We start from the raw sequence: 19077 nt of genomic DNA, 5'->3' as shown, positions 1-19077 counted from the left end.
TGCCTTTGCAATTTCCGCCTGCGCTTCCCCCAATTTTTTCTTTTCCTCCACTTGCCTCCGTGTAATTGCCAGAACCTCCTCTACATCCATGCCGACAGTGATCAAGTTTACTCCAGACTTTGGGCACTTGGCATCCTCATGGTTGCTGGGTCCGCACCATCTGCATAATAATTCCGATGTGTTTGCTGCTATACAATCCCGCACAAAATGACCCCACAAATTACATGCTCGGCATTGAACGATCAGCCGTCCGTTTGCATCATACTAGGTTCGACTTCGGCTCCCATTATTATTGTTCATATTGTTAGTATTTTGCCCTCTGCTATTATTCCTGTATCCACCATATGTGGCACCTGTATTATTCGTATTTTCACTACTACCTGACGGGGAAGCCTCCTGTGTAAGAAACACCTGCGGAGATCTTCTTGTCTTCATGTTAAAGGGGCACTCTTTTGTGGAATGCCCTATGATCTGACAAATGTCACAAAATTGGTTCTTCAAACACAATCCTTTAGTATGACCGTCGGTCTTACACTCCGTGCACCATAGCTCACTACCTTTTGGCTCCTTCTGCATGTTTTTAAACTCCTTCATCATGCAGATCATATCCTTCTATAGGGCACGAACCTTCTTGATGCTGCCTTCATCGTCACTGCTATCATCTCCGACAGGCTCGTCATCATCAGAATCAGAGGAGCCAGTCTTCTTCTTCTTTGTCTTTTTCTCACTTTCGAGGTCCGGTGCTCTGTTATAAGCGTCCGCATATGACGACGGTGGCACAATTTTCATTTTCCTCCGCAACTTCAAGCGGAGGCTTTCCACGAACCATCTTTTCTGAAGTCCTTCTGCCGGCTTGCTTTCCATTTTGTTTATTAAGTCTTTTAATCTCCTGGCGTAGACGCGGACAGTCTCATTCTTCCCTTGCTTGGTATTTAAAATCTCTGCTACGATTTCATTATCATCCCGCAACAATTCAAATTCTGCCAGGAACTCATTTTTAATGTTATCCCAGCTATTTAGCTTTTGTGGATCCGCATCCGTAAACCAATCAATCGCTACCCCTCGTAGGGTTGCCAGAAATTGCCTCACCCATTCGTTGGCATTTGTGATTCCATTTGCCCTCCAGATCGTTTCACATGTTTTGCAATGTCGAATGGGATCGGCCATACCATCGCCATTGAACTTCGGCAACTTCTCTTTAGGTCTTGCCATCACTCCTAGATTCTGTGCACGAGCGTTGTTTGTTCCTGCAACACTGGCACTGTTCACTCCTGCATCGACGGTCTGCACTCCCGCATCGGCGGTCTGCACTCCCACACCGACGGTCTGAACTCCCACACCGGAGGTCTAAACTCCCACACCGAAGGTCTGCACTCCCACACCGGCGGTCTAAACTCCTACACCGGAGGTATGCACTCCCACACCAGTGGTCTAAACTCCCATACCGGAGGTCTAAACTCCCACACCAGAGGTCTCAACAGTTGCGAACCTTGGTGAAGAAGAAGGATCTTCTGAAGTTGTCTCCCGCGGAAGTGTATCCCAGACGAAGAGGTCACTCCACACTCGTGCTCCCTCGGCACTCCGAGCCGTGCAAGTCGATGCTCTTCCATCTGAATTCTCTTCCCTCGGCGAACACAAATTCAAGAACGCCTCTTGTGCTTCTTCCACCAACTCCACCCGCTGTCGAGTCTCCTCTAGCAATTCCTCCGCACTTCGGTTTCCGTCGGCAATCTTCTGGAATCTCCTCTGGCGCTCTGCCTACTGTGCCAGAATTAAATTAGCTTGAGCTGCGCGAATCTCATCTTTATCCTTCACCTTGTTCTTATTTTTATTCAACAGATTCGGCATTTAATTTCCATCCGCCTGCCTGCGTACCAGGTTCATCGAGCAACGGCACCAAATGTTTACCGTACTGGTAAAGAAATCAACGCATACAGACAATGGAACAGAATAGCAGAATTATATTCGCATATGCCAGACATACATTATGCTTGATAAGATTAAAATAGTAGAAGATGATGCTTTACAATGATCCCAGACGGGATATAAATACTATCCGCCGAACCTTCCCAAAGGAGTCCGTCGACCACAACCATTATGTTCACTACAAACTATTTACCCGTCGGCTACAAAATACAAAACACCGACAACAGTCATTCCGTCGGCTACAGAAACACCGCCAGGACCATCCAGTTGGCTGACATGATTATAATATTCCAGTAATTGCTCTCTAAAAGGAACACAAAAATAAAGAGCTTGAACAACATTGCTTGAATGAATCTAGTTCTTGATCTTGTCTAAACCCACTCTGATACCATGATAATGTTTTGCCAAGAAATAAACAGCAATAGCCAAAATGAAGAGCAATAAGACACAAAGAGACACAACAATTTATTTGGGAAAACCCTCCAACTAGAGGGGAAAAATCCAGCCACACCAAAAAAAAATCTCTTTTATCAAATAAAAGAAGTTCAAATACAATGCTTTCAACTGAATACCATACTTATTACACAAAGCAATCATATATATATTGAATTGAGAGACTCTTCATATCATAACCAAAAGTATCTTCATATTTCCAAACACGTCTCTTTGCATGCCGCATGTCTCTTCATATAATAAAATGTCAGATATTTAGGTTGAGACACCTAGCACACCTTGAATGCCAAATCGTGCTCACTTGGTTATGCAAAAATATCATCATAAATCTATTTGCTAGCAATAAAAGATCTCTATCGCAGCTATAATTTTCAACAGGGCAATGGTGTGGAAACCTCACAACACCATATTATATTCTTTTGTGAACTAGGCAACAACTATTAGTGATATTGTGCTATAAAAAAGATTATCCACTAACAAATCTGTGGAAAAAGATCATGATGCCAGGTTTGCCACCTTCCTCTACCTAATGTATCCAAAAGAAAAGTTCGGATATTAATCTACTATGTTTATTGTTTGACATTTGCAGTCATTCTTCCATTCTGCCAGTTATATAAAAAATACAAGGCACATGTTACTAGGATTTGGTATCTTGTAAAACTATAAATTGATATTATAAATCAGGATCCACAAAGATCATTTTCAACTATTTTCTGACATATGATAGTGGGATAAGACCCCCTACAGATTTTCAGTCTTCTTTATCGCAGAAGTTATAGAGAATTATATTCAATGTAAAGAAAAAACTTCCAACCATTGAAGTACAGATGCCAAATTCACACTTCTTTGAAAATATACAATACTTAGAACACAACTTGAATATTGCTATAATTTATCTAAGGATTTCTCAATGCTTAAGTCAGCAATATAGGTAACATACCCTGCATGTCATCATCTGGTGTACTCTTTTTAATGTCAAGGCATTCTGCCAATATCACTGCCTGCTTGATGGTACTAAATAACTTTGATTTGCTTTGACTAGCATCTTCAACACTCGTGGAAACTCCTCCATCTTCAACTGATTCAATTAACCTTGGAGCCAGAAGTATGTCAGTGTCTTCATAACCATTAGATGAGTGTTCGGTATGTCCCTCGAGAATTTTAATATTGTTGTGCACTAGAGAATTGTCCATTTGAACTTCGTCACTTCTCTCACCACTCTCTTCATTCAGCGGAGCTGCTACTAGAACCATTTGGGCCTTTGCTTCTGTCTGTGGAACAAAGAAAAACAGGATGAAACCCCTTCCCCTCGAAAAACATACTTAATTTCTTATTTCTAGTGTTCAATTACCTGATAAACTGTACGGAAGCCTAGTGCACCAGAAACAGAAAGTCTCAAGCCACATGCTGCCTCTGCTTGTTTGAAGAATTGCCTGTAACAGTAATTATCATCATGTCAAGTAAATCATAAATATTTCTAATAACATAATACACAGTAATTAAAAAACCAATGGAAAAAATATTATAACAGGATATAAATGTCTGAACTCTGTACATTTATACTAATATGAAGAACAAATATAAAAAATATATTGTTGTAACAACATAATTACAAGACTTCCCAAGACTTGCCCAGACCAAGCCAAGCTAACCAAAGAACCAAGAACTCTTGACCCAGGTGCCCAGAGAGTCTGGTCAAGTCTGTGAATATCAAGAAGGAATCAAAATTGAAAATGTTTAAATATAGTAGCATGTAAGTCAAGCTGTATGTACACCTACCAATTCTCACCAGGTACTTGCACTTCTACAACAAGTATATTTGTCAAACAATTTTTACTTGCTCTGCTGTATGATTTTCTCTAAATGTAAGCTTGTACACACTTATTTTGTGGGGTTAATATTTTTCACATAAACTTTCACAACCAAGTCAACATTCAATACAAATAAATGATAGCTACAGTAGCTGGGAAAGAACAATATTCTCATTCAAAGATTGCTTGATAAGAACAGTTTACAACAAGGAACTGGAAGATAAACAGCAGACATTTGACAGCCTGCAGCTGAGATAAAAAGCATTAAATCTTCACACAAAGGTCGGGAAGAGCAAATAATCACTAGTGACACCCTGTAGAAATCTCATACCACCATGAAACTCAGCTGACCAGCATTGTTATCAAACACCACTGCCAATCCCATGCCAAACCAGTATCCAATCCTCAACGCCTCATTAGAAGTACACATAATTTAAAAACTCGGTATCGGCAATATCTCGGCCAACCCAAAATTTTTGAAAAACTCGGAATCGGCAAAAACTCGGCCAAAAATCCGGCAATAAATCGGCACTTTTATTGAACATTTGAAAATATAATCAATTCAATCTTTTGTCTTAAATAATCATCTCCACATTCTATTATAGAATTGTACTATAAATATATTACTCCTAGACTATTTCATGACATTTGATAATATGCAATGTGTATATGAATGTCATGTTTTTTGAAGTATTTTCTTAAAACCCAATTTTATATTTAAATAATAAAATTGTAAATTATAAGTAATATATATTAAAAATATAAAATGAAATGCAAAAATATAAATATCATAGCTCATTCTTAATCTTGGAGCACGCACATCAACCATTTGAGAGGTAACCTCAAAATAGATGTTACCTTCTCCGACAATAATAACTTATATAGAATAAAATGATAATAGTGAATTCATAAAAGCATATTAACTGATAGGGTTTTTGAAGTTTTGAAGAAATGTTTTAGAACATAGACGTATTCATTTCTCATTCATGCAGAATTAGAGGCTTTCAGATAGTAAATTGGCCACATCAGAGCATGAAGAAAATGATTTGTGTTAAAATATATAATTGCAAAACGCTTTCCTTTCATCGGCTCTGTGCAAAAAGGCTGCCGCTGGAGGAGGTCGTGGCCACTGATTATCAAACGCCACTGGAGGAAGTCGTTTTCGCGTGAAAATAAAACGTTGTAAACCTAATTTTTTGGACCTAAAATCCCGACGACCAGTCAACGCGATTTTCAACCGTTTTTTTGCCGATTTCTAGGTTTATCACGCGATTTATTTCGTGTTTATCGCCGCGGGTTTTTGCCATTTAACGGTGCCAATATATTCAGCGATATATTCAGCCGCTGGAAACTCCCGCGATATACCGCGGGTTTGGCGATATAACGCTGATTTTTTAAACTATGGAAGTACACTCAGCAGTTGTTTTCCCTTGCCAGCCCTAGCTTAAATTTGCCCCACCAAAATCTGTACACTTAGCCACAAAACAACAATATACCAACAGATAAACCTCGCACCCCAGCAGAAGTAGTGCAATCGCACCAATCAAGCGGTTAATATCATCACAAATTCACACTCAAGACCAATTTGAAAAACAAAGAAAATACTGTGAGAGGGAGCGGGTGAATCAGTATTTTAAAATTTTAACACAAGTGGAGACCAAACAAGATTACACATAATGAAGACTGTGACACAAGAATTTTCTCGCGTGGAAACCCTTTCCAACCCAATACAAAAGAGCTACAACTCTTGTCTCAGCAGATTCAACACTGGGGTTCCTCTATCGCTGACCACAAACAAAACTTAATGGCAACAACCATCACCATATTAAAAAATGAGATTCAACAAAAGATCACAGGTACAGCAGCATATAGTTTCATAATTTATGAAAATTACAAAATCGAAGGGTCAGCTTAACACAATTGGTGAGACATTTTCAGAAAAAGATCTTGTTATGCTTCCTATGAATGGACTTACCCCATTCTTGGGAATCCTTTAACCAAGGAATTAGTGGAAGAGATGAGCATCCAAAATTGACAAGTTAAGCGCAGATTGCATTCAAGAAGAATGAAGATTAGAAGTGTATAGGATAAAATATGGATGATGAATAGGGTTTTAGAATAGTGCACATTAAAGAGACCCTAAACCCATATTTTACACATACATATGAATTGTTATGATATGGAGAGTAAATCTAGGAAATTAATATTGAAATGAAGAAATAAAAGGTATTTACCTCCGAAAAAAGATTCAGCTGAAAACCTTGTCAAACGATCTCAAAAACTGTTGATTTTCGTGATCCTGAACTGAAACTGCGAGATCTTCAAAACCCAAAAATCTTTTTCTTTTTTGAGGGTAGGTCGACCTTGACCCAGTTAGCAGTGCACAATTGTACCTCGAGCCACAATTGTGCCCCAAAAAGTCAACCTTGACCTGCATTGCTCTGACAAAATTTCAGTTCGTGGATCCCGCAAGTTCGACGAAAAGGGTATCCATATTTGCTTTTTAATTCGTTGTTCCACACCTATACCTGCAAAAAAAATGGTTTGTTTGTTGGATGGGGGGTTTGCCTCAGTCAAACCCCATTTTGGAATTAACCTTGAAATATAATTGAAATTGTAATATGCATAAACAAAGTAAATGCAACTATTCACCTTGCTTATGTGGAAATCCTTGCGGAGGATTTGAATTCTTGAATCCACAAGTACAGACGCTCCAGATGAATGTACAAATGTATGTAGGATGTCTCAAATCAATGTCGTTAGATCTTCAACACCAATGTTGAATGTATTTTTGCATAGAAAAAGGCTTGGTTGGAAATGGATGAATCTTCAATTAATGGATCTCCTTGATGAATTGAATGCTTGAAGATGGATGCTTGAATGCTTGATAGATAGTAGACCTTCACTTCATAGAACTTGTGAGCGTAAACTTCATAATAGGTGGATGTCAAAATGAGGGAAGAAGGCTTCCTTATATAGAGATCTAGGGCACAAACTTCTAGAGAAGATCGACATAGGAACATTAAATCACAATTAACCTTAACCCCTACAAATGGACCTAGATTAAATGTAATTTAAGAGTTTACCATTTCGAAACCCGAAACAGCTGACTCGAAAGCGAAAAAACGCTTCTTTCCAAAACCCGACATCCATAAATCATGGAACCTTGAAATTTGAACCTGGGGTCAAGGACGAGGTTGACCCTGACCTAGGTCAGGGTCGAGGTCGTCTTTGACCCTGAGATCGTCCATGACCCAAAAGTCAAGAATCTTAGGATTTCAGTCCAGAATGCTAGAAAAGTGCAGAAAGAAAGTGGTAAAGGGGGCAGAATAGGGGAAAAAGCCAGATCCAAGTCAAAGACCAATTCAAGGCACTTGACATGACCCCAAACCACTTACTCAGAAGGCTAAACACTCTTAGCATGGAAGTGCTTCCATTTTAAGATGATACAAGAAGCAAGAGGAAATGGTTATAGAGATCATCATGTTCTTGCAACTCACACTTCAAAAGGAAAAGGGAAGAAAGGAAGAGTCAAGAGGTTCAAAGATAAAAACTTTGAATTTGCTCGACTCCAAGAAAAGAAAAAGGAATTTTTAAAAAGTTTAGTGCTTCATGTCTGACAAGTTTAGTCACATTGCTGGAGATTGTTATTCTAGACCAAAGACTCAACCTACTGCAACTATTGTAGAAAATTATTCTTCTCAAAAGGAGTCTGGTAAATATTCAAAGGGATTCTTATTCATATCTGCTCTTTCTAGCAATATTCCTACAAATAGTGATACTTGGCCAATTGTCAATGGTGCATTGTAGGTCATAATAAAGTCATTAAGAAAATTAACATGTAGTTAGGAAAACATATGTACCAAGAGTCATGACGATTGGTTCTTGTAACCAATCTGAGCGCTATATGTAGTAAGCATAGGGAATGGGAAGGGATATGGTAATACTAAAGATCATTGGTATTGATAATGTAACTCTTTGGTACAATCAATAAAGATATATTTTGCCATTTGTGTGCTATTCTCAAAAGTAGTATGAATGTTGCAATAGCATTGGTAATTAATCTTGATATATAATTCCGCACTTGGTAGTAGACTATCATATTTAGCAAGTAAACACTTTCATATCTGGCATAGAACCACATCTATATATGGCATAGAACCACATCCATATATAGCATAGAACCACTCCCATATTTGGCATGGGACTACTTCCACATCTGGCACAAGGCTCTGCCATATTTGGCAGACAACATTTTTGGCATCGATGCTTAAGTATGAGCCTATGTTTTGAAAAGACGAGAACGAAATGGAAATATAATGGGCCAACCCTTCAACCAGCAAACAATAATAACTGATAGCGACATTGAGGAGGAGGAATTTACAAGGGAGGATCAACTGACACAAGATCTACTGCGCCAAGATCTACTGCGCGAGTGGGACGTAGCAGTAGACGAGTACATTCAGTGGGAGGCAGATGTAACAACCGGTTTTCCAGGGTCTAATTTTAACATCTATCATAAACATAGAATTCAGTTATAACTTTGATTTCATAGGAAGGCAGTTACATCATTCATGTTCATGTGAAGAAGATTTACCGTTAAAATCAGTTAAACAAAATTTCTTATCCAATTACTTGAAATACCATTAAATGAAATAACTTCAGAAATTGAAATCACATACCTCGAAAAACTGAGACTGAAAATCATCTAAGTATACTTCTACAACCACCCGAGTTAGTCCACCAATACTCTCTAACAATTTCTCAAATCGACTGCTATCTCAAAATTCATTTGATGAATACCACTAAATACCAATATAACTTAAATTAGGACATCACATATCATCTTACCAATTAGGGCATCAATTACCATCAGTTTATTTAGGGCTTCTGGTACTGCTTTACCACTTAGGGCTTCCGCAACCACGGATTCAATTTAGGGCTTCTGCGACAACAGATTTTATCTAGGGTTTTCGCGACGACAGATTCAATTTAGGGCTTCTGCAACCACGGATTCAACTAGGGTTTTCGATACCACGGATTCAGTTACGGCTTCCAATACCACCATATCAATTAAGGTTCCAGCTGTCAGACAATCAATTAGGGCCTCGGATTTCTTTTCCTTCGATTGCTTATCTGTGACAAATTCTCAAGATTAGATAAATACTTATATTCAATATTCATTTATATGAAAGTAAAATGAGGATAACAATGAAATACTTCAATTAAATCTTACCTTCTCATCAACAAAAATGATAATACCTGTTTCTGATAAACAATTGAGTGCATGGCTTATCTCTTTCTGACGCATATCCGACATCTTGAGAGAGATGAAACATTGTCAGGGGCTTTACCACCCAACCTCGAACCTCAATATACCCCCACACGATCTTTAACAAGAAAGGCCCTCCCTACCCGGAATTGACAGGGAACATCTTACCATCCACTGGGCATCATGATATATAACACTCTTGACTATACATTCACAACTCTGCCTATATTCTATATAGCTTGATGGAGACTTTATATGTGCCTTCAACACTTAATCACGCATTTGATCGTTTCCTCATGGGCTATTTCAGTTGCTCTGTATACACGACATCTTCTAAATCCCTACCTTATATAGCTCGCAGACTTCATTTGATACTTGTAAGTTTTAGTTGTCTGTATGTTTGGTTCGTGATGAATAATACCTATGACTAATGTGTTGCCACATTTTAATAGCTACCGAGATCTTTATATACCCCAGTCACCACAGTAATGACAAGTATGCGATATTCTCAGTCCTCAGGTATAGGAGTCACTAAATGTGGCTTAGCATTGGTATGATGCCCCCATTTAGCTCCTATACCCAATTGTTGCGGTTGATCCTTTGTCCGCTAAAAGTCGCAGTTTGTGTTGATAATGAATCGATGGCATGGTGTGAACTCTCACGGTAATCATGTGCAATAGGAATCAACATTTGTATATCCTTAATACACACAGAAGATTGAATGAGTTCACTCAAAACTGAATGCATAGAATGGTGACAATGAACTAAAACAGAATAATCCCCATACACTACACCAATGATCACCTACAGAAAACACACAATAACCTATAACAGATACACAAGATAATGAACAAGAGAACCTCCTGCAGTGATACACCACAGTTATAATTCACGCCGACACGAACATGAACATCTATCGCCTCAACACTAGTAATCAGTACTCAAAGGAAACATCACCAAAGATTGTAAACCACTGAGATACTAAGAACCAAGCTAGAAGAAACCTCTATAGTTGCAATTACAGTGACACCAAAGAGAATGAATAATTCAAACAGTCACACAATGTCTATAAGGTGCAACCACATGACTCCCTGAAGTCCATCGCTTATGCAAGGATGAAACTCTTGAGTTCCAAACAGACACACGACACAGAGTGACTCTTCAATTTCCAACAGTTACACTAGCATGTGACATTTCATTTGCTGACGGTGCTGACTATTCACAGTCTTCAATGTCGTGACTCTACTTGCCAAATATCACGCAAGATAAAAACTCTTGAATGCCTAGCAACCACGTACGCACATGGCTCTATGAAACTGGCGATGACCAAGAATAAGCCTCTTCATCTCATACTGAGATTCTCTCAAATATACAAAGTCTTTCTAAATGACCAGACTGAAAAGAATGAAGTCTTTCAACCAGCTAACAAATGAAGCATCATCGCTGATGTAGGTTACAGATTCCAATAGAAGAACCAATGCAGGTAAGAGAACAACCATTGTAGATGAAGAAGATAGCTCCCACGGATACCAATCATAAACAGGGGGTGAACCCCATAACACGACAAAGCTCTCATATCTTGGTTCCGGCGGTAATCATTTTTTTAAAGACTGAAGAAAAAGATCTATTGAAAACGACTATGGGAGTCTAATAAATTAATTATAAAGTGCCCGACTCTAAGGCTTCTCACCGTTACAAGAAACTATATGAATTTCCACTCAAATCAAAAACTTTTAAAAGGAAAATAAACTTTGAAAAAGAATTACACAATTCAAATTATCAAACAATTAAATCAATCTCCCTGCCAAGTATTACCATTAAAAATAAAGGAATATTAAATCGAAAAGCAAAGAGTTGGAAAGTTATAATTCGGAAATTATAATAATTGAAATGTTATTAAAATTCGAACATTATAAAAGTCTTCTAGGCAACATTACTTTATTAACTTTTAAATTATAATAGTGCCAAATCATTTTATATTTAAAAGCACGTAATTAAATATTTATTAAAAATAATATAACGAAAGATAAATTAAAATCCTTTAAGATACGTTTATATATTTAAACTCAATTATTTTAATTAAATTATTAAATAACTCATGCGAATCCCGCAAAGATGTAATTCTCTTTCAGAGCGCTAAGTCTTTTATCCGTCTACCCAGTGATGGTGATGCCTTGCCAAATTCTTTTCTGACAATGCTTCCACCCCTTCAACATGCTCCCTGCAAGGAATTCCTACGTAATTAGATTATAAATTATTTAATCTTAAATAATCATAGCAATTAACCTTTCATCTTAATTCCATGAATTTGCAATCAACGATCAACTAACATGTCCTTTTCACTTGAAATCATAACAACCAACTATCTTACCATTTCGCCAAATTATATCAAATAAAATTGCCAACTGACTTCATGCGAACCTCAACGGCTATATTTCAAGCTAGGTCAAAAATTGGGATGTAACAGCAGAGTAGAGGGCTCTACCTGCCGAAACGATACAGGCCAACCTCACCTTGAATGGGGTTGTGTACGATCTCCTCGGGAGTCTTCCAAGACTGCTCGCACGAAGGCTAATAGAAGTGGAGGAACAAAGAAAGGCCACTCAAAGGGAACAAAGGAGGCAACAAGTACTACAACAATTTTACTAGAGAACACACAGAGAGGAAGAACCTAAAGACACAAGCAACCCAAGGACGAACCCTAGGTGGAGGAGCCAAGAGACACAACGTCTAGCCTAGTAATTAATGCCCCTCCTCCAAAATAAAGACAAACGACGCCAAAAGGAAACATGTGGGGAGGATAGTGAGGCGGTAGCAAGGTGTTCCTTGTTGGCACACCAACAAGAGGAAAGGCGGTGAAGACTGAAATAACTTGTCGAGGAATATCAACAAAATCAAATCACATGTACTCAACAAGGAGTTTCGGGCGAAAACACCATCTGGAACGAGCCACAAATTGACACCACAAGACAAGGTGACACAGATAGTTCAGGAAGTGAAGCAAGAGAGACAGGGCACTCTCACGACTCCCATAGTACAAACGAGAAAAGAAGCCTAGAAGGAAAAGTGGCGGACTTGTTTAAAAACACAATACAAAGTATTGGAAGATTAGCAATCTCAGACGAGGTAATCATAGGGCAGACATAGACAGAGACCCCAAGTAGGAGAGACTATCAATTCCACTATACATCAGAAGGCAAAGAGGAGGATGGAACTCACAACCCAATAATACAGACGCAAGGGAGCCTAGCAGGCAGGGAGAAGAGAACATCCAAGGAGTAAACCACCAAAACCAAAATACAAGAGGAAAAATAATGAGTACACCAGACAAACAAAAAGTTCTAAAATTCACAGGAGAATGGGACCCAACACAACACAATAAGACGTGTAACAACCACTTATTCCCAGGTGTTAACTAACAACTAACATATCAAAGAAATACAGTTATTACTTCATTTTCTTAGGAAGACAGTTATATCAATTATGTTCATGTGAATGAGATTAACTGTTACAATCACTTAAATGGAAAACTCATAACTAAAATCTGAAAACACCATCAATAAATTTACTATGGAAATTAAAATCTACATAACATGGAATTTGAACCGAAAATCAATGTAGGGATGCTTCTGCAATCACCCAAATTAGTCCACAAATATCACTTAGGATCAATTGACAATTACCATCAAATACCACTATATTAAAATCAAATGATGATTACCATCGAATACCACTTTATCATTTAGAGCATCAAATACCATTGTGTCAATTATGGCATCAGTTACCATTGGATCATTCAGGGCATCACATACCACTGTATCATTTGGGGTGTCAATACCACTGTATCATTTAGGGCTTCAAATACCACTGTATCATTTAGGGCATCAATTACCATTGGATCATTTAGGGCATCAGATACCACTGTATCATTTAGGGCGTCAGATACCACTATATCACTTAGGGCATCAGATACCATTGTATCATTTCTTTTCTTCTCATTGCTAACTGTGGCAATAACATAAGATTAGAAGATATGCTCATATTCATTATTCATATAATGAAAGACTGAAACAACAATCCATTAGATAAATCTATCTCTGGCAACTTAATATATTCCACATTCGGTTAAAAGATCAATCGATCTAGCTGGTTGCCAATTATATTGACGATAAGAGTTGCTTTCATTTAAAGAAATAACTATTGGAATCTTAGAGCAAACAGCTCTATCAATTTATTCATGAAGATTATATACTTCCAGTATTTCACAAGATGTGATTTGATAAATTATATTCTATAAAGTTTGCAGAAATAAATATCATCCGATTCTAATGTCTTATGGCAAAAATAACACATGATTCCATGTCATGGATACTTTGCTAAGCTTATTGGTAAGCAAATCCCTTAAGTTATTTAGTTGTGAAAGAGGATAATCTGAAACTTACTGCTAAGGAATCAAATTGTAATAACAATTGTTAATGGAATATAACATTAATTCGGAATGATTTACCACATAACCTGATATAAATTCGGAACTGTCTGGAGTCTTGCTATATGATGTTGTATCAGCCTTTCAGGCGTAACCATGGTGTATGAATACCACTTCAATCCTCAGCAAAGAAAGAACACATACGGCAAACTGTAATAAAATGGCACTACTATGAAATGAAAAGGTCTTCGAATGGACTTGCAGAAATTCGATTGGTTTTTAACAGAGTAGCGGTTATGGAAGGAAGCCAGAATGAACAAGGAAAATGCGATACTAAATAAGGAAATCGAGAATGTGTTCTCTTGAGCATTTCGTCTCTCCTGACCCATGATATAAAAAGGATTAAAAGGACTCTTTGGCTTCCATAACTTAAAGAATTATCTTGGCTCTTTGAACGCCAATTAATGCCATGTGTTCAATCAGTTTCAAACAAGAAAAAGAATAAAAAAGATGGAAGAAGATTTAAAGGTTATAATTCGAAAAATATTATGGTTATATTTATCTACGTACACGTAGATATATTTGTGAGGTGGCATTATTATATTATAAAGAAAATAATATTATGGTGTCACTTTATATTTATATCTATGTATGTACATAGCTATATATTGTTGTTGGTGAACATATATTAAAATAATATGGTGAAAGATCATTCAAAATCCTTTGAGGTACGTATTATATTTTAATTAAATTATTTTATGTTTTAATTTGTTTATTTAATAGCTCATGCGATTCCATCAATTGTATCCTGATGTTCAAGTTGCTAGGTCCTCAACCATGGTGATTCACGATTCATACCCATTTGCCCAGTGATGGTGATGCTCCTGTGCCCAATTCTTTTTTGACAATGCTTCCACCCCTTCGACGTGCTTCCTACAAGGAAATTCTCCGAGGTTAAATTATATTACCATAATAAGTTATTTAATCATAAATAATCATAACGGCTAACGGCCTATTCAATTCCATGAATTCATGATAAATAATCAACTAGCATATTATCTTCACATGAAATTATGATGACTAACCATCTTACCATTTCGCAAGATTATAACAAATTTAACTGTCAACTGACTTCATGTGAACCTCAATGGCTATATTTTAAATTAGGTTAAAATTAGGATATAACATGTATAACTATCTGGGAGGCCTCACGACAAGATGATGAGGACTATTGGAAGGAATCTTGAGACTTGGTAGTTATTTGGAGGATGCAACGGATTCTCTTCAAGGACTGTTCCACTACAGATGGAAGAGTATGAAATGTTTCAGCCAAGTAGCAATGTACTTGAAATAGCTGAAACAGAGGAGAATGGACAGATATCCAAGAGAGTACAAAGAGAATAGGAAGGGGACAACTAGGATAGACGACACACTTGCCCACAAATTCAAAGAAGACAGAGGTAAAATACAACGAACATATTACCTCGCATGCAGAAGACGAAACCACAATTCTAAGGAGAAATCGTACTGTGAGAAGGTGTTAACAAGAAACTAACCTGTATGCATATGCATACGTGCCCGTACAAAAAGAAAAGAAGTCTTACCCATATGCACGGAGAAGATCACACACATCAGGAGAGAGCCGATTAGTACATGTATACCCTCGTACAGCACGAGGCATAAGATTGGTTGTACGCATATGAACACCATTCGTACATACAACCACAAAAGGAGGCCCCCATACAAAACCCAACCATCCACGCATGAGCAACAAAGAAGGTCATACGGATGGCAAAGAAGGTCGTACGAATAGCAGATAAGGTCGTAGACATGATGGCGCAGATGGTCATACAGATGGCAGAGAAGACGATACAAATGGCAAAGAAGGTTGTATGAATGGAAAGGAAGGGCGTACAGATGGCACAATAGGTCGTATGGGCATTTACAAGGAAGGTCGTACGGACCACAAAATTGACAAGGTAAGAGGGAAATCCACAGCTGACGAGAAGGAACTAACCTCCAGACATGGGCACCAGACTAGCTCTTTTGGATTGGGGAGCGAAAAGAGTAAATTTTACACCCTCTCAAATTTCATCCCTGGCTCATCTAGTTCAAATGCGAAGAATCCTAATATTGGAGTGGGGGGATCTAAAGCCTACTTAGGGGATAACGCCAAAGTACGCAATACCACCCACAAGAAATTGAGACTTCACAACCGATTGCACTAGTAGTAGCGCCTACCAACCAAACAATGATGACACCTACACCCACACCACCTCCAATCACTTCTCCAACTCCTATGCCTACTATGGAGGTGATAGAAAGGCAACTGGAACAATAGGACCTCGGTACTATGGACACAAAGGCAGATAATTTACTTGCCAAATTCCAATCGAGAGTGGAGGATATTTTGCCACCTTCCCCAACTCTGATGGGGGAATCTTCTCTACAATTGCAAGGTGTAAATGAGGACCTATAGATGGAGCCTACAGGCACAGAAGGTGAAAGTTAGCACATGATACAAAGAGTAGCAACTAGACCGACGCACTTTGAGAAATGCAGTCAACAATTCCTTGATGAACTAGAAGCCATGACTAGAGCCACACAAGAAATAAGGAAAGAACCTAAGCAAGCCATCATGTCAACAACAATATCTACAGCGAAATCCCTCTTGCACTTTATGAAGGAAGGTTGTCACAAGGACTTCAATAGAATGTTCACCGAGCAAGGATGGCCTATTGAGGAGAAAGAGGACTAGTCTCAGAATAGACAAGGATCGTGGATTGTACAAACACATGGGCCCTTTGTGACCATTTTGTCGCAAATGGAGGAAACTTCTCGATCTACCTTTCTGGAATTACAAAAGGCTAATTGAGAATTGGCAAAATGAAAGGGAGATCAAATAATTCTAGGAGAAAAAGCAGAGAAACTGGAGAATAAGCTTGAACAAGAAATGGGCGTACAAACAGAAAACTTGGCAGCAACAAAGAAGGACAGAATGGGTGCACTCAAGCTTCTACAAGGGGCATTAAAATAAACAACTCACGGCTGAATGGGATGTGTAGCTCCTGAGGCAGCAACTCGCATGACACAGCAACGCTACGGACGTCTTCTCAATTTGTCCCATTAGTTTACTATTTTGTTTAATCGTCTAGAAGACAACTTCTTTTAGGGAAGATAATGTAGGTCGTAATCAGGTCATTACAAAATTAATATTGTAGTTAGGAAAACATATGTACCAAGAGTGGCAACGGCTGGTTCTTGTAACCAATCTAAGCATTATACGTAGTGAGCATAGGGAATGGGAAGGGATACGGTGACAATGGAGATCATTGGTATTGGTAATGTAACCCTTTTGTACAATCAATAAAGATATATTTGCCATTTATGTGTGCTATTCTCAAAAGTAGTACGAATGTTGCAATAACTTTGGTAATTAGACTTGGAATATAATTTTGTGCTTGGTAATAATTGCCATATCTGGCAAGTATAGCGAGCTATACCCCCCCATAGAATAGTAGGGCCGAAGGGAGAGAAGCAACCCCCTACAAATTGAAAGCCATACTCAGCAAATATATCAACATATACATACAGTGCGCGCACAAGAGTGAGCAATAGTACGAAACTGCGGGGCAGAGGGAGGCTGAGACAATAGTGGGGTAAACATTATGATGCACCCTTCTAAGATTTGTTGGAGCCTATATCTATATCTGGGCGAGTGGCCCTACTATAACTATAGTAGCAGGGTGGAGGCCCCACCCCCTTTTTGCCAAGCCCAGCCCCCCCCTGCCACAATTCCCTCCCAACCCCCACAATGGAACTCAATAGGGCCATTGTAGGGGACCCCCCACCCTACCCTACCCTATATTGAGTAGGGAGTGGGCCCTACCCCCTACCCTAAAATTTATAGGGATCGAATAGGAGAGGCCACCCTACCCTACCCTAAAATTTATAGGGAAAGGGATAGGGATAGGATAGCCCCACTAAAAAATAGAGTAGGGTAGGATAGAGTAGGGCCCATACCATATGCCAAGGTCCCCTCCATCCCATACCATACCTATCCTAAATAATTCTAGGCTAGGCTAGGCTAGGGATGGGCCATCCTATTATTTATTTGAGAGGCCCCCATAAAATGATAGGACACCCCATACCCATCATAGAACCACTTCCATATCTAGCACTAGACTACTTCCACATCTAGCACAAGGCTCTGTCATATCCGGTAGACAACATGTGTCTCATCATATTACTAGTTACAAAGAGCATCTTCTCAATTTTAAAATAGGTCAATGGGAATGAAAGACCACCTAGGATGGTAGAATGAACCATAGAATACTCTCAATCTTAAATAAAGCAAACAAAATGCTGAGAAAATCATATCAACCCATTTGGCACTCCTAAGGGTTTTGAAGGATATAAAAGAGAATTAACACATGGCATATACTGAAACTAGAAGTATTCACTTCAATGGTTGTAACTTTGGCAAAGAAAATGGATAGATGAACTAATATACACAAAATTTTATTGGTTGAAAGTGTGTGGATATTGAGATTTTGGCATGAATATATGCAGGCCTTAAGTTGTTGCAAGCAAAAATAAATGTCATAAATGAAAATAACACTTAATTGTAAGAACAATTACTGTAAAGAGTAAATGAATATATTTAAAGTGAAGTTAATACCACAAAATGCCATCATACACCTAAGACAATGAAAAAGGTGGTCATCCCTTTTACTTTGGTAATTATGATCAAAATCACAAAGGAAGTAACAATTCTCTCATTCACCAACATCACTAAGATTCATGAGAGATCCCCTTCAAAGTGTCAAAGGATTCCATTGGTTATCATCTTTTAGAGATGAGGACAAGGTTCTGGGGTGTTAGGGGGTTCAATGGGGTCACTTACCTAGTCAGCAATCAACTTCAAGATCTAACCTCAATACTTCTCTCAGACACCTATGCCAGATTCTTTTGGGTCCGTGTAAGACGACCCCACACCTTGGAGATACTTTCATTGTCATATGCGACTTTTCCCCACCTTCTTTCTACTATGCAATACATAATGGGCATGATGGCAACCTCTATGCAGACTTATTTGACATCTCTCAATTCTCTACAATTGGGGATATTCTTATCATTGGGGATTTCAACATACACACTAGGGATTTTCAAACTCTCCTCCATGACCA

The 19077-nt window shown here is 38.4% G+C and overlaps 1 protein-coding gene across 1 annotated transcript in view; it reads right to left on the bottom strand.

Moving 5' to 3' along the window:
* Positions 1-19077, bottom strand: part of LOC149531549 (uncharacterized) — a 227498-nt gene that overhangs the window by 151458 nt on the left and 56963 nt on the right. Inside the window, exons 4-5 of the mRNA XM_089807896.1 lie at positions 3731-3812; positions 3320-3650 (exon numbers count right to left, since the gene is read on the bottom strand). Coding sequence (XP_089664022.1) covers positions 3320-3650; positions 3731-3812 — 413 coding nt within the window. The remainder of the gene's footprint in view (positions 1-3319; positions 3651-3730; positions 3813-19077) is intronic.

Source organism: Cupressus sempervirens, chromosome 11 (assembly GCF_028749045.1).
Source record: "Cupressus sempervirens isolate cs-2001-9-10 chromosome 11, ASM2874904v1, whole genome shotgun sequence".
NCBI lineage: Eukaryota > Viridiplantae > Streptophyta > Pinopsida > Cupressales > Cupressaceae > Cupressus > Cupressus sempervirens.
Note: the sequence above shows the minus strand (reverse complement) of the source record. Positions and strands in the feature narration are given on the sequence as shown.